The 14,812-nt window shown below is 43.5% G+C and overlaps 1 protein-coding gene across 1 annotated transcript in view; it reads right to left on the reverse strand.

The window, feature by feature from the left end:
* Positions 1 to 3,152, reverse strand: part of ddah2 (dimethylarginine dimethylaminohydrolase 2) — a 66,129-nt gene extending 62,977 nt beyond the window's left edge. Inside the window, exon 1 of the mRNA XM_059970906.1 lies at positions 1,541 to 3,152. Coding sequence (XP_059826889.1) covers positions 1,541 to 1,840 — 300 coding nt within the window. The 5' untranslated portion in view covers positions 1,841 to 3,152. The remainder of the gene's footprint in view (positions 1 to 1,540) is intronic.
* Positions 3,153 to 14,812: the final 11,660 nt, after the last annotated feature.

Below are 14,812 nucleotides of genomic sequence, written 5' to 3' on the forward strand. Positions count from 1 at the left end.
TCAAGGGGAATATAATATGAAAAGGAGATAATACCTGGCCTTTATAAGACACTAGTCAGGCCACATGGAGCATTGTGAACAGTTTTGGGCCCCATATCTCAGAAAGTTTGTGTTGTCAGTGTAGAAAGTCCATAGGGTGTTCACAAGGATGATTATGGTAATGCAGGGGTTAACATAAGCATATGACAGCTTTAGTACTCACTGGAATTTAGAAGAATGTGGGTGGGGGTGGGGGGGAAGATCTCATTGAAGGCTACTGAATGTTGAAAGAACTAGATAGGGTGGATGTGGAGACGATGCTCCTATGGTGGGGGCAGCCCGAACCAGAGGGTACAGCCTCAAAATTGAGGGGCAACTTTTTAAAGAGGCAAGGAGAGTTATTTATTTTTAAAAAAAACCTAGAGAGTTGTGAATCAGTGAAATGTTCTGCTACAGACTGCAGTGGAGGCTGAGTTCATGGGTATCTTTAAAAGATAAGTTGATCATTTCCTGATCAGACCGAGCATGAGTGTATGGGGTTGAGTGCAATCTGGAATCAGCTATGATGGAATGGCAGAGTAGACGCAATAGCCCAAATCCTTTGCTACATCTTATGGTCTTCCCTTAAACTCCACACCCCAACTCACTCTTTAAAGCGACACCTTGGAGTATTAGATATTTCCAATCTAAAGAAATCGTGTGCTTTATCCATGCCTCCTATATTTTCAGGTACTGTATCAAGTCAGCCCCTATTGCCTCCTTTGAGAAGGAGAGCCAACTAAAATAAAACTTCCTGGATGATAGAAACCTGCAACAAAGAAAGTGCCTAGCAGGTCAGTCAGCATCAGTAGAGAAGGGAACTAGTCAACACTATGGGGCAAAGACAGTTGCCACCCCGTGCAAGTGTTCCAAGCTTTTTAAGTGTGTAGTGAAAGTCTAAATTGTCCATAAGCAATAACCATAGATCACACAAACTGTCCCTTCTGACTGCCGTGTTCACAAAATGCCTATTGCTCAACTCGTTTGTGATAAAACAAAACGCTCAGACTCTTTAATGCTCCCACCCCTCCTCTACATAGAGAGAGGGGTTAAACCTCAACCCGCGCCCCACCCCCCACCCCCATCTCCCAGGAGTTAGCAAAGTGATCCACTGGGCTACAGATGTAACTCAACGGGAAGACACCGCAGTGTTAGGAAGAGAGAGGAACGCACTCCCAGCAGACTACCACCGCCAGGACGGCAGAAAAAGCAAGATGAGATCACAGGTCGACTGCACAATAATAAAAGGAAAACACTTCAATGGAGCGCAAAGCATCTAGTTCGAAACTACATCAAGGGAACGCAGGAGGGGTGGGGGTATAGGGAAAGAACAAGTGTTACCGCTTAATCATGTACAAACGTAGACACGGTTAAGGATAGCGATGAAAAGTTAGAATTAGTGTGGCAGATTAATGAAAAAAAAGTTGAGACTCGGGATGGACTAACGAGTAAGAATTCGAGCACAAGAAAACGAGTCGGGGAGTGGGTTGCTCTTGGCAACCGGCGGGTCCTCGGTTCTCACCTCCTTCCTGCGGTCTGGGTCCCAGGGACGCGTGAGCAGCGCCGTGTCGCCCTGGACCACGGCGATGTCCTCGACTCGGAGGCTGCGAGGCCAACCAGGCTCTTCCTGCGCCGGCAGCTCCACCACCTGCAAGCCCAGCTTCTGCCTCAGGATACCGGTGTAGACCCCGAGCTGCCGTTGCAGCTTGGCCACGTCCAACTCCGAGGCCGCTCCGCCCGACGCCTCCTCCCTCTCTCGCTGCAGCATCGCATTCGGGATGGCCCTGACGATGGCATGGGTGTACCTTCCGAGAAGTGCCATAAACTCTAGTGGTAGACACTTAATCCAACCTTGTAGACCCCAGCTAACTCCTTCTACGGGGCAACACGCGGATTCTTTTAAATCCAATTTCAATTGCCCTGATTGGTTCCTATCAAGGACTCATTGATTTCAAAAGCTTAATTGGTTTTGTTTTCTATTTATAGTTTATATTGGCTTAATCTCCTCGGTTTCCAAGTTGTCTGATTATATTTCCAGTATCTAAATCACGCTTCTGCCGACTCGATTTTCCCGCCGATTACCTTCTCCCTCTAACTGTACATATCTGTTTTACCCACTTTCTGTCCCCCCATTTATCCCAATGCCCTTCTCCTCCTTAAATGCTCCCTTTCTTTTGCCCCCGTTTCGCTATAGTTGATCCTTCCCCCCCCCCCAAATTCAACTACAAAACTCTTATTCCCTAATACAGTTAGTCTACTGATTCTATTTCCCCTGCCTCCGATCACCGTGTTCGTTCGATTCCGCTTCTAGTTGCCCCCGTCTATATCTTTTTCTTCTCTTCTCCCTCCCCTCCCTTGCCCTCTTTCAATCTCCCTTCTGCTCTTTGTTTCTTTCTTGCCACTCCTCTCGGGACACCCCTGATTTTTAACCCCGTTTATTTTTCTTGCCCTTTATCTAAACTGTGGCTGCCGGCTTCCGCTCCTGGGGCTCCCTCGTTCTATCCTTTTCACTTTGCGTTTAATAACCTTATTTCGCACCCCCCCTCCCCCGTTCCCTTCACTCCCGCCGCTTTTACGTTAACTTATGACTGACCTGAACGCCAGTTCCGGGGCTAATCTCCCCTCCCCTCTTCCTTGCCCTGTCACCTCCTCTGCTGAGAGACTCCACGGCACAGTTCCTTGCGATAAATCTTACTTTTTCCCCACCTCCCTGCGGATAACGGTTCCATATATAAACGTGTTGTTTCCTTACTCGCCCACTCTGTTGACGAACTGAACTCACTTTTCTTCTCAGAATGTACCTCCTCACAGACCAAATCTTACTTTCCGTCAAATAAAGAACTACTCCTCATTCAATCATGCTCAAGGCTAAGCTGTTTTATCTCCCGATTTACTCCTTCTAACCTTTTGAGTTCTGTGTATGGTTTTCTTCTCCCAATTCATCACTCCTCTCTGAACTCCTCCCTCTCCCCCCAACACCTCCCATCCACCGATGAGTTGTTCTCTCTCTCTCTCTCTCTCTTTCTCTCTCGTGGCTGTTTTAACTCGTTCTGTTAAAGCCGGCCGAGCTTGATCTGAATCCCCTTTCCCCAAAGTGATCGCGCGCCTTTTCCACCAAGTCTTTTCAGCGGAGCTCTGAGAGACGGTGGGTGTTGGTGGGGGAGGGAGGGAATGCACTCAAAGCCAGACCCCGCGGAGGACGAGAACGTTTGGAAGATGGCGAGAGGCAGCGCCACCATCTGCTTGGCTGGAGGAGAACTCGCTGTCTATTTTATTTTACCCTCTGGGCAGCTCCTTGGGAGCTGAGTCAGGAGACATTCCAGATTCAAGTTTGTTTAATGTCATTTCCAGTACATAGGTTTAAGGGGAACGAAATAATTGTAACTCCGGATCCGATGCAGAACAAAAAACAGCACAATACGATAAATAACACAATAAAGATGAATACATCAGTTAGCTCATCTACATAGATTGATTGACGTCGATAAAGTGATGCTACGTACAGGAGTGTCTGTATGTAAGCTGGAGGACAGGAAATTATAAAGTAGTTGTGTTTGGGGGTGTGGAGGGGTGGGTTAGTGGTTGAGGTGTTGGTCAGTCTTACTAATTGGGCAAAGTAATTCTATTTGAGTCTCATGGTCCTTGAGTAGTCTCCTCCCCGATGGGAGTGGGACAAACCGTCCATGAGCAGGGTGGATAAGATCCTTCATGATATTGCTGGTCTTTTTCTGGCACCATTCTTTATACAAGGGGTGAATGATAAGTTCGTGGCCTAGGTAGAAGGAGATAGGTTATACAGCTCTCATTACAGGCACATGCAGTTCAACTCTTTGAGTGATTATGCAGAAACTTTGAAGTTAATAACTCATCAGGGGTTATTGATACGTTCGTGGCCTAAGGTAGAAGGAGATATTATTAACCAAACTTTCTGCATAATCACTCAAAGAGTTGAAATGCATGTGCCTGTAACGAGAGATATATAACTCATCTCTTTCTACTGTAGGCCATGAACCTATCAATCCCTCCTCTGTGGACACTCTCTGGAGGCCCAAGATCTGTATGCTTCACAACCGCTGGACTAAGTGTGTAAGTAGGAGGGGACTATGATGAAAAATAAATTGCTAGGCTACAAACTTATCAATCACCCCTTGTATACTGTATTTCCTTCATGGCATGTAGACTTGTGGCAGTGATGATTGGACAGTTTTGACTACCCACTGCAGAGCCTTCCTGTCCACCGCAGAACAGTTTCCAAACCATGCAGTGATGCAGCGCGTTAAGATGCTCTCCACTGCGCATCTGTAGAATGAAATGAGCATTGATGTGCATAGTCCCACTCTCTTCAGCCTCTGATTGTGTGGTATGTGTTCTGGGATCATGAGAGGCTGTGTGAGTTGTGCACTCCCAGGAGTTTGAAACAGCTCACATTGCCGATGGTCAGAGGGGTGTGAGTGGAGCGAGTTTTCCTGAAGTCAATATCCATTTATATGTCTTGTTGACATTGAGGAAGAGGTTATGTGCCTGGCATCAGGCCTCAAGCTCTTCACTTACTCTCTGAAGGCTCTCTTATAGTTGCTGGTGGTGAACCCCACCACTGTCATGTCTTTGGTAAACTTGACACTGTGATTACTCGGGTGTTTGGCCATGAAGTTGTGTGTGAGCAATGGGCTCAGCTCACAGCCTGGGGAGACATTCATCTTGAGAATGATGGAGAGGGAAGAGCTGTTGTGCATCCTGACTATCTGAGGTCTGTTAGGAAGTCCAACACCCAGTTGCATAGTGATGTATTTAGACTGAGGAATAGGAGTTTGTTCACCAAGGACTGTGGGACAATAGTGGTGAATGTTGAACTGAAATCCAGAAACAACGTTTTGATATAAGTGTCCTTATTTTCTAGGAGTGTCAGGACCAGATGCCTTACGGATCCTATGGCATCTGTCATAGAGGCTGAAAATGCTGGAATTTGGAGCGTCCCACAACTTGCTGGATGAACAGCAGGTGAGGCAACAGCCCATTAACTCCATAGATGCTGCCTGGCCTGCTGAGTCCCTCCGGCACTGTGTGCATTGCCTTGGGAGTTGAAGGTTACTTGTCTCAACCTCCTACCTGTAAGCCAGATTCAGGTTTATTATCACTGACATATGCTGTGATATTTGTAGCTTTTTCAGTAGTGGTAAAGTGAAAAACATACAGTAAAACCTACCACAAATCTCAAAAACAAGTATATAGTGCAAAAAAGGACTAGTGAGGTCATGTTTTTGTGTTCAAGAACAATTCTGAAATCTGATGGCAGAGGGGAAGCTATTCCTGAAAGATTGAACATGGATTTTCAAGCTCCTGTACCTCCTTCCTGTAAGGAAAGTGTTAAATGTGATTCCTCCTTGGTATATGCTAGAATAAAATGGAAGTTCAAAAGATGAAATGGTGTCAGCTTGGAATGTGGTAATGGCCTGTTTTCCCCCTTATTGATCAACATTTGTCTCTCATTTGAATGCACATTGTAAAGATTAGATAGTGGTGAAAAATATTTTCCTCTTTACACCCCTGCTGTCTCTATTTTTGATTTGTGTGTGTCTAGGCTAAAGGTTGTGAGAGATGAGAAGGGATCTTGAAGGGTGTAAAAAGGAGCACTTTCTTTGTGCAAAGCAGAAATATTCTCTTAGGTTAAGTATTTACTTTACTTTTACTTTACTTTATTGTCACCAAACAATTGATATCCTGAATGACCTGACTTGGTCTAACCAAGCAAAGTCCACTGCCAAGAAGGCCCACCAGTGCCCTTACTTCCTGAGAAAGCTGAAGAAATTTGGCATGTCCCCTAAAACCCTCACTAATTTTTATAGAGGCACCATTCTTCTAGGGTGCATCACAACCCGGTATGGAAATTGTCCTGTCCAAGACCGGAAGAAGCTGCAGAAGATCATGAACCTAGCCCAGCACATCACACAAACCAAGCTTCCATCCTTGGATTCACTTGACACCGCACGCTGTCGGAGCAGTGCTGCCAGGATAATCATGGACACGACCCACCCAGACAACACACTTTTTGCCCCTCTTCCCTCTAGGAGAAGGTTCAGGAGCTTGAAGATTCGTACTGCCAGATTTGGGAACAGCTTCTTTCCAACAGTGATAAGACTGCTGAACGGATCCTGACCCGGATCTGGGCCGTACCTTTCAAATATCCAGACCTGACTTGCACTACCGTACTTTCCCTTTTCTATTTTCTAATTATGATTTATAATTAAAAATTTTTATTATATTTACTTTGATTTATACTTCAGGGAGCACAAAGTGCACAATCAAATATCACTGTGATGATTGTACGCTCTAGTATCAATTGTTTGGTGACAATAAAGTATTTGACAAGGAGCTGCACATGACACTGCTGAACAAAGTAAGAGCCCATGTTATTACAGCAAAGGTATTTGCATGGACAGAAGATTGGCTGACTGACAAGATGCAAAGAGTAAGAATAGAAGGGATCTGTTCTGGTTGGTTGCCAGTGACCGGTGGTGTTCCGCAGGGGTCGGTATTGGGACCACTGCTTTTCATGTTATATGACAATGATTTGGATAATGGTATTGATGGCTTTCTGGACAAGTTTGTGGATGATACAAGGATAGGTGGAGGGGCAGGTAGTGTTGAGGAAGTAGTGAATTTGCAGGACATGGATAATTTAGGGGAATTGGCAAAGAAGTGACAAATGGAGAAAGATGCAGGGAGGTATATGGTCATGTGCTTTGGTAGAAAGAATAAAAGCACAGAGAAAATTCCAAAATCAGAGGTGCAAAGGGACTTGGGAGTCCTCATGTGGGTGCCTAAATGTTACCTTACAGGTTGGGTCGGTGATAAGGAATGCAAATACAATATTAGCATTCATTAACATTCAAGGATGTAATGTTGAGGCTTATATGGCATTGGGCAGAATGCACTTGGAGTATTGTGAGCAGTTTTGGGCCCCATATCTAAGAAAGGATTTCCTGGCATTGGAGAGGGTCCACAAGAAGTTAACGAGAATGATGAATGACCCCAGGAACAGAAGATGAGTGTTTGATAGCTCTGGGCACATAATTATTGGAGTGTTAAAGAATGATGGGGAATCTTATTAAAGCCTAACGTATATTGAAAGGCTTAGATAGAGTGGACATGCTTCCAATAGTGGGGTAGTCTAGGACCAGTTGGCATAGCCTTAGAATATAAGGATATCCGTTTTGAACAGTGATGAGGATGAATTTCTTTAGTCAGAGGAAGGCAAATCTGTAAAGTTCATTGCTACAGACAGCTGTGGAAGTGAAGTCATTGTGTCTATTTAAAATGAAGGCTGAAAGGTTCTTGATTAGTTAGGGTGTCAAAAGTTATGGTAAGAAGGCAGGAGAAAGGGGTTCAGAGGGATAATAAATCAGCTATGATGGAATGACCAAGTGGGGCAAGTAGCCTAATTCTGCTCATGTGTCTGATTATCTTATGGTCTAACTTTCTGCAAGTCACAAAAATAATCAAATAATACAGAAGAGGAATAAGGAGATGGATGATTCAAAAATCTGATGGTGGAGTCAAAAAGCTGTTCTTAAGATATTGAGCATGGTTTTTCAAGCTTCTGTACCAGGAAAGTGTTAAATATGATTCCTCCTTGGTATATGCTAGAGTAAAATGGAAGTTCAGAAGTTGAAATTGTGTCAGCTTGGAATGTGGTAATGGCCTGTTTTCTCACTTATTGAACAATATTTTGTCTCTATTTTGAATACACATCATTGAGATTAGATATGAGCGAAGAATGTTTTCCTTTTTATTCACTTGCTGTCTCTGCTTTTGAGCTGTGTGTGTCTAGGCTAAAGGTTATGAGAGATGGGAAATTATCCTGAAAGGTATAAAAAGGGGGCACGCTCTTTCTGAAAAGGAGGTATCTTCTCTTAGGTTACGTTTTTGACGAGGTGCCACACATGACACTGCTAAACAAGATAAGAACCCATGGTATTACAGCAAAGACACTTGCATGGATAGAAGATTGATTGACTGGCAGGAGACTCCAGAGGAGGTTCATGAGAATGATCCAGGAATGAAAGGGTTAATATATGAGGAGTGTTTGATGGCGCTGGGCATGAGAGTTTAGAAGAATGAGAGAGGATCTCAATGAAATCTATTGAATATTACAAGGCCTAGATAGAGTGGACGTGAAAAGGATGTTTCCAATACTGTAGTTGGAAAGTCCAGGACCAGAGAGCATTGCCAAAGCATAGAAGGGCATCCCTTTAGAACAGAGATGAGGAATTTCCTTAGCCATTTTGTGGGGAATCTATGGAATTCATTGCCACAGACAGCTCTGAGGCTGAGTCATCGGGCATACTTAAAGAGGCAGTTCATAGGCTCTTGATTAATAAGGGTGCCGAAGGTTACAGGGAGAAAACAGGAGAATGGGGTTGAGAGGGGTAATAAATCAGCCATGACTGAATGGCAGATCAGACTCAATGGGCCAAATGGAGTAATTCTGCTCCTATGTCTATTGGGCTTATGGTCACTACAGGCACCAGTGCTAAGATTTGGAAAAGATAGGGACAAGCATGTTGAGAGGGTGAATACGTCGAGAGGAAGAGAGAAGGGTGGCATGAAAGTTTCCGTGTCTGTGGTTCCCTCCAGTATTCTGCAGATCAGCTCATTATGTGCACAAAAGTAATAGTTTACTTTCTGTACTACTACTTCATTAACCATTTGTTTTTCTTTTTGTGTTGCATGTTTTCTATAACTCTAATAAAGTGATTTATTGTGGTTTAACACGTGTACAGTGACGTCATTGTTTGTGAATACATATGCGAATACCCCTGACTGAATCAGAAAAGAACACACAACAAATCTTAAAATACTTTTGTTACACTTCAACATTCAAAGTAAAATTTATTATCAGAGTACCTACATGTCACCCACCCTGAGATTCTTTTTCCTGCAGACATACTTAGCAAATCTATAGAACAGTAACTATAAACAGGATCAATGAACAATAAACTTCATATGCAAATATAAATAAATAGCAAATAAATAACAAAAGCATGAAATAACAAGATAAAGAGTCCTTAAAGTGAGACCATTGGTTGTGTGAATACTTGAAGTAGAATGAGTGTAGTGATTCCCTTTTATTCAAGAGCTTAATGGTTCAAGAGTGAGAAAAGTGCTTTTCCTGGGAGGTTAGGATTTTTGGATGATGGATTCTGCTTTTCTACAGCAACATTTCATGTAGATATGCTTGGTGGTAGGGAGGGTTTTACCCGTGATGTACTATAAGGCCATAAGACATAGGAACAGAATTAGGCTATTTGACCCATCGAGTCTGCTCCGCCATTTCATCATGGATGATCCATTTTTCCTCTCAGTCCCAATCTCCCCATATCCCTTCATGCCCTGACCAATTAAGAATCTATCAACCACCACCTTAAATATACATACTGGCGTGGCCTCCACAATTGCCTGTGCCAAATAATTCCACAGATTCACCAATCTCTGGCTAAAGAAATTCCTCCTCATCTCCACTCTAAAAAGACACCCCTCTATTCTAAGGCTGTGTCCTCTGCTCTTAGAGTTTCTCACCATAGGAAACATCCTCTCTACTTTCACTCTATCAAGCCTTTTCATCTTTCAATGGGTTTCAATGAGGTTCACTCCTCATTTTTCTGAATTCCAGTGAAGACAGGCCCAGAGCTATCAAACACTCTTCGTATGAAAAGCTGTTCAAACCAGGAGTCATTTTTGTGAACCTATAATATACTGGGTCAAATCCACTACCTTTTGTAGGATTTTCCACTTAGGCATTGGGATTCCCATGCCAGGCCATAATGCAGCCAGTCAGCACACTCTCCACCACACAATGTTCTTGAAGACATGTCAAATCTCTGCAAACTCCTAGGTGAGGTGCTGTCATGTTTTCTTTGCAACTATACTTATATAATACATCCAGGACAGGTCTTTTGAGATTGTGACACCTAGAAATTTAAAGTTATTGACCCTCTCCACTTCTGATCCTCCAATGTGTACTGGCTCATGGACCTCTGGTTTCCCTCTCGTGAAGTCTACAATCATTCTCTTGGTCTTGTTGATGTTGAGTGAGAGGTTCTTGTTTTTCACCTCTCAGTCAGATTTTCAGTCTCCCTCCTGTATGCTGATTCATCACCACCTTTGACTTGGCTGACAACACTGGTGTCATCAGCAAACTTGTATATGGTGTTGGAGCTGTACTTAGACACACAGTGAAGTGAGTAGAGTAGGGGGCTAAGCACACATCCCTGTAGTGCTCCTGTGTTGATGGAGATTGTACAGGAGATGTTTTTGCCAATCAAAACTGACTAGGGTCTGCAAGTGAGGAAAATCCAGGATCCAATTTCATAAGGGGGTATTGACAGTACTGAGAGGAGGGTATGCTCTGGATGATGAGGGTCCTTAATGATGGATGCTACCTTCTTAATGATGGCACGACCTCATGAAGATGTCCAAGGTTGTGCCATTATGGAGCTGGCTGAGTCTACAACCTTTTAGAGCCTCCTATGCTTTAGAGTTTCCATACAAGGAGGTGTTGCAATGCTCTCCTCCGTACATCTGTAGAAATTTGCAAGTTTCTTTGATGACATACCAAATCTCAAACTCCTAATGAAGTAGAGCCAGTGGTATGCCTTCCTGATGATTGATTAAGGCAGTGTGGGACTCTAAGACTCTGATGTGTTGAGTGCAGGGGTATGGGTTTGGCTGAGAGTACTTCATCGGTTGTTCGGGAAGTTGTTTTGCAATGTACGAATTAAACCTTAACATGCTGGAAACACTCAGCAGGTCAGGAAGCATCGGTGGAGGGAGATGCATTAATATTCTAGATCAAAGACCCATCAAAAGAGAGATAAAAAATTTAACTTAAAGTTGTGGAGCTCCTGGATAAATCATAGTGAGTATCTGTGATAGGCTGAGGCTGGAGTTGCTGACAGGATCGGTGACAGGGAAGTGGTATGTGTAGTAAATAGCAGGCAGGCTGTGTTAATGGGGAGCAAAAAAAATCAAGCAGATTAAAAAATACTGAGGCAATATCGCAGAAGGATGACTTGCAGCAAAAAATGGCCAGTTCTGATATTGACAGAATGAGTTGTCTGCTATAGACACTTTCAGCATGGAAGTGGGCCAACCAAGCCCACCAAGATGCCCATATAAGCTAGTTCTATTTACATGTGTTTGTCCTATATCCCTTTTAAACTTTCCTGTCTAAGTACCTTTAAAATGTTAATGTACCAGCCTCAATCGTTTTCCCTAACAGTTCATTCCAAACACTAATCGCCCTCTAGGTGAAAAAAGTTCCCCTGATGTTGCTATTAATTCTCTTCTCACTCATGTTAAACCTGACTCCTGATGAAGGGTTTCGGCCCGAAACATCGTTATTACCTCCTCCCATAGATGCTGTCTGGCCTGCTGAGTTCTGCCAGCATTTTGTGCTTTTTTTTAAACCTATATCTTCTTGTTTATGATTCCCCAGACCTGGAAGGACGGAAGTGCACATTCACCCCATGCTCCTCTGAATTGTATACACCTCTAACTTGAGTCTCATTGTGTCATTAGTAAACTTTAGCCTCCTATGTGGGACACATGCCAGCATTTATTGTCCATGATCACAAAAACATAAACTAAAGCCTTAAGAGTCAACCATGTTGTGTGGTCCAGATCACACATATACCAAACAAAATAATTTTCTCAGATTTCCTTCATTGCAGAATGTTGGTAATCAGGATTGGCTTTGACCATAATGCAGTGGTTTGGTGATGATCATTATTGAGACAAGTTACCTGTTTAAATTATAGTTTTGTTTCATGGTATGAATTTAAAGTGTTATGAGATGTTCCCAACTGGAGCATTTGATAGGCAATCAAAAGCCCTACTAGTGATTTTGTCTAGCGTTTGTTTTGTGGTCAGTTCTCAATCCAGTTAGATACAATGCCTTGAGCCTTGCTCCAGCATTTGAGTCCAAGCCATCCTCATCAAGGACTCTCCTCATATAAAATCCACAGCTATCATGATCCTCCAAGCGGACCACAACCTTGTCGTGGTTTGAAGACCTTAATGAGCCAGAAAGCTATGTTGGTTGGAGTCAAGGCCTTGTGTTTTGGCTCTTGGTAGGGTCACCCATGCCAAGCAGGCCAAAGGGTAGAGGCCAGACTAAGAGTGGTCCACCAGTTCTCCAGGTCAGGGGTTCAGCTCACAGCTCACAAACCTGACTGGTAAAACAAAACTGAAACTGCAATGAACAAGCCTTCTACATCTGAGTGTGACGGTATTCCTGAGTCTCCACTTGGGACTTGCATGGCTGACAGTAATGAAAACCGAGAAGAAGCTACTGACACGATGAATGAAGCCGTGAGCACCACCAGAGATGGAAGACCTTCAATGCTCCCCTAAACACTAGCAGCATAAAAGGTAAAAGAGAGTAGAGAGCTGTCATGATGGGATTCAGACTTAAGGTCCTGGATCACAGGACTACAATGGTGACCACAAGTAACAACAGCAACTGACTTGGCCAGGAAGTAAAATTGGGGGAGATGTGAAGTTTGTCGGGCTCTGAATATCATTTACTCCACAGACTCAAGAATGATAAAATCCTTCATCTGCTTCTTTCCCTCTCCTGCTTTTATTGGTGTTCCGCTGCCTGTCATCAGCGGAGGACAGCTGTGTGATAACACTGAGCTGACAGACGTCTGACAGCAGGGCACTAATATGGATATCGACAGGATGCACTCTGTGGATTCCAGGGAAAGCATGGTCACCTCACACTGATATCCAGACTAGCTGCATCAAAAATAACTGGACTGCTTCCTTCTTCATAGGCACTGACTCTTGGGACTGGTTACAGAAGACACTAAGCGACAGACATCGCCAATCCTGATGGTTGTAGTTCACTTTGGAGTCTGAGAGGCAGGTGATTCAGCTAAGGACTCCAGCCTCTCTCTGCGGCTTAATCCACCTGTCCGGGTTCAACTCCCACCACAATCTGTAAGGAGATTGTGTGTTCTCCCCGTGACGCAGGGGGTTTCTTCCAGGTGCTCTGGTTTCCTCCCACAGTTCAAAGCCCTACCAATTGGTAGGTTAATTGTTCATTGTAAATTGTCACATGATTAGGCTAGGGTTAAACTGGGGGTTGCTGGGCGGGGCACCTCGAAGGGCTGCTAGTTTCACACTGCATCTCAATAGGTAAATCAAAATGAACTATTTACATTGAGCACACTTGCTTTCAGTAAATTACAGTAAATTACAGTAAATTACACTGAGAAAAATTAGTCGGCATAGGACTTAAAAACTAAAAGTTCAAATTTAGTATCAAAGTATGTGTAGAGTATACAACTTTGAGATTCATCTTCTTGCTCGCAGCCACAAAACAAAGAAACACAATAGAGTCGAGAAAAAAACACACACACAAAGACTGACAAATATCCAATGTTCCAAAAGAGGACAAATCATGGAAATAGTAAAAAAAATAAGCTAGTAATGCATAATCCAGCTGGTGGAGTGGTGGCATCTGCATAGGACTTGGAGGTGAGTGGTCCCGGATTCAAGTGCCTGCATGTTTTCCATCTGTGCTGGGTTGAGTATCGAGATGGCAACTTGGCCTCGTAAAAACGCTAAAGAAATGGCAAGGTTGCTGCAAAGATGTGCCACAAGGCATGGAAAGGAACAAGAACAATGAGCTGAGGAGTCCTCGAAAGTAAATCCACAGCTGCAGAGTCAGTTCACTGATTTAACAAGGGCAAGTTACCTCGAATGAGAGGGGCAATTTTAGTCTCAATCCTTCATTGGGAACATTCCAATGGACTGCTTGATGTTGGACTGACCGGTGGGGTGGATGGCCTTAAGTTTGACTCAGGAGGCAGGTTTGAAAATGAGGAAAGAGTGACTGAAGGGTTTAGCAAGGGGATTCTGGAGCCTAGGGCCTAGTATAAAGAAGCAGGTAAGAGATACAATTAAACTGAGCACATCTTTGCTAAAATGACTTCAGATCTGCTCCACAGACAATGGTCAACAATGTTCAATAAAGACTCAAGAGGTAGTAACAGCAGTAGGTCACCCAGCCCCTCGAGCTGTCTTGTCATTTAATACCGTCGGGCAGTAGGTACAGAAAAATTAGTTGGCTAGGGCCTTCAAAGCACAAAATTCAAATTTATTATAGAAATATCTATACCATGTACAACTTTGAGATTCATCTCTGGTCCTACGCCACCAGGTTCAGGAACAATTATTACCCTTCAACCGTCAGGCATGAGTGAACCAGTGTGGACAACTTCATTCACCATCACTGAACTGATTCCATATCTTACAGACTCACTCTAATGGATTCTTTACGACTCATGTTCTCAGTATCATTTATTTATTTACACAGCTTGTCTTCATTTGCACATTGGTTCCTTGTCAGTCTTGGTCTGTTTGCATAGAGTTTTTTGTACATCTTACTGGCATTTTTTTTCTGTGAATGCCTACAGAAGATGAATCTCAAGGTAACATCTATGTACAGTATGTACTTTGATAATAAATTTACTTTGAACTTTGTTTAATCTTTACTAGCCTCTACTTTTCCATATTAATTCTCCTTAGCCATCAATCCATTCACCTCTCAACAACTTACTTACTTTGTGGTTTACCACAGAAAGCTGTGAGAGTTATTAGGAGAGACCTCTGGTTATAGGAAAGCGGGCAAGGGCTTGGAACTGAGGTGCGATTACTTCAGCCACTGTGGTGTGGAATGGACACCTCCTGTGTCCTAGACAGTTCAAGACAGCATGCCACTCCTTAG

The sequence above is a fragment of the Hypanus sabinus genome, chromosome 5, assembly GCF_030144855.1.
Source record: "Hypanus sabinus isolate sHypSab1 chromosome 5, sHypSab1.hap1, whole genome shotgun sequence".
Lineage (NCBI taxonomy): Eukaryota > Metazoa > Chordata > Chondrichthyes > Myliobatiformes > Dasyatidae > Hypanus > Hypanus sabinus.